The 2,058-nt window shown below is 43.8% G+C and overlaps 1 protein-coding gene across 3 annotated transcripts in view; it reads right to left on the bottom strand.

Annotated features, from left to right (window-relative positions):
- IQCF3 (IQ motif containing F3) overlaps positions 1-890 on the bottom strand; it is a 10,548-nt gene extending 9,658 nt beyond the window's left edge. The window contains exons 1-3 of one of the 3 annotated variants that reach the window (XR_003901391.1): positions 690-890; positions 441-569; positions 317-339 (exon numbers count right to left, since the gene is read on the bottom strand). Coding sequence is in view for 2 of the 3 variants with exons in the window: in XM_029918695.1 (XP_029774555.1) it covers positions 441-569; positions 751-768 (147 nt within the window). In the remaining variant the exon portion in view is untranslated. Of the gene's footprint in view, positions 1-316; positions 340-440; positions 570-689 lie in introns of those variants that run through there. The other 2 variants (XM_029918697.1, XM_029918695.1) reach the window with 2 other exon arrangements.
- Between the last annotated feature and the right edge of the window lie 1,168 nt (positions 891-2,058).

Here is a 2,058-nt window from a genome sequence, read left to right as displayed (position 1 = left end):
CAGCTCTCCCCGAATGTGGCAATGCCTTCTCCACACACAGCCTCACCACTCCACTCCCCAGCTTGACGGGGTCCAGTCCCCACTTGTCCCCCTCCCTACAACCAAGTCTCCGTGCCTCAGTCATCCAGCTTTCTCTGACAGAGAAGGAGCCAGGAGGGCAGGATAACCAAGGCTGAGTCCATCCCTGCTCGCTCCAGCTTGGGATAGGCCAACCATTCATCCTGGTTGGCTGGGGACATTCTCGGGTTATGCCTACCGTTCCTGAGGAATAATTCATAGCACCGTCTTTCACTCACATGTGATCCTGGTTCAGGTGACAAAGTCCAGGATCATTCCATGCTATGGGGCACAGAGAGGACAACTCATCACTCCTGTGTGTAACTCGGGTCAGAGATGTTGCAAATAGGAGTTACCTTCAACTCTGAGGGCCTCTCACTTACCTTTTGAGGGGGTGGCGGTGGTGGTGGTGATTTGGGTGGAAGCTTTATTTTTTTCATTTTCTCTTTGTTTTTCAGCAATCTGGTTTCATCGATGTCTTCTATTATGGTTTCATGAAACTGGTCATCTTTCTGTAATCAGAGTTTAGAGGGGAAAGGTATGGGCAGGTGTTCTTTGTACAATTTTGTGCCAAATCCATCACACGCTCAACCTCTTGCCTTGCCCAGAGACCCCAGATGGAGAACTGGCACCTTGAGTTAATGGTGCAAATCCATCTTCCCCTGCCTGCAACTTTGGGTGGCTCTCTCTTACACAAAACTGAATGCCCATGACTTGGAAATGGATGGTTCAAATCCCCTCCAGTCTACAGTCCCCTAAATTCCCCATGGTTAGGAGCACAACAGTTTCATTGCTCCCAGGCCTGTGCTCTCTCAGTGGGAGTCTGGCAGGAAAGACGGTGAGGGGAGACAGGGTTATGATGTCATAAGTGTAACTATGACTCAGGGGCTAGGACCCTTCCAGACAGTGGAGTTCATTTTGGTGAAAATGTGGAAATCCTCCCACTTTTTCCTACCCCATATGCCCCAAATTTGGCTAAAAAGACAGCACACTATAAATATTGGCCCACAGCACTACAGCATATAGAGACATCATTTTTGGCTGGTTGGTAAAAACATAAATTTGAGATAATTTAAACATTTTATAGAGAATTCAATGACATGCATTTCAGTTCAAACAATGGCACCAAATAAACATTGCAAAAAAGGAATTTGGAGCAAAATCTTAAGTGCTTCACAGAACATTTACAAATGGCTGGGAAACACATGAAAAGATACCCAACATCATTAGTCATGAGGGAAAGGAAAATTCACACCACAGTAAGATACCTTAGAGAATGGAAGAAATAAAAAATACTGACAACACCAAATATTGGCAAACACACACAGCAGTTGAATCTCTAATAACACTGCTGGTGGGAAGGTAAGAAACACCAGCACTTTGGAAAGGGGTTTGACAATTTCTAATGAAGCTAAGCATATATCCGCCCTATAACTGCAGTTCTGCTCATAGGTATTTACACAAGACAAATGAAAACACACGTCTGCAAAAGGGCTGTGTGTGCCTGTTCATAGCAACTTTATTCAGAGAGGTCAATGTTGGAAACAACCCCAATGTTTACCAACAGGTGACCAGACAAATCGTGGTATATTCACTTAATGAAATAATACACAGTAATAAAAAGGAACATACAACTAATACACACGGTAACAGATGGATCTCAAAAATGTTATGTTATGTGAGCAACATCAAAGAGCATTCACAGGATGATTCCATTTATATAAAGTTAGAAAATGGGTAAAACTAAACCATAGGTAAAATAATTCAGATTGGAATTGACATCTGGGATAAGGTGTAAGAAGTGTTGCCTGCAAACAGCACAAAGAAAGAGAAACTTATTGTATCTTATTTTGGATGGTGGTTACCAGGGAACCCAGGATTATGAAAACTCATCAAACCCCATTAAGAAGCACTAATAAAGCCACGAAGAGGGGTAGGTAGAGAGGAGGAGACCGTCTAAGGTTGGAGGGTGTTAGTGTGAAGCTAACGGGGTGGGCGGGC

The sequence above is a fragment of the Suricata suricatta genome, chromosome 12 (genome assembly GCF_006229205.1).
Source record: "Suricata suricatta isolate VVHF042 chromosome 12, meerkat_22Aug2017_6uvM2_HiC, whole genome shotgun sequence".
NCBI classification, from domain to species: Eukaryota; Metazoa; Chordata; class Mammalia; order Carnivora; family Herpestidae; genus Suricata; species Suricata suricatta.
This window is presented reverse-complemented; position numbering and strand designations above follow the sequence as displayed.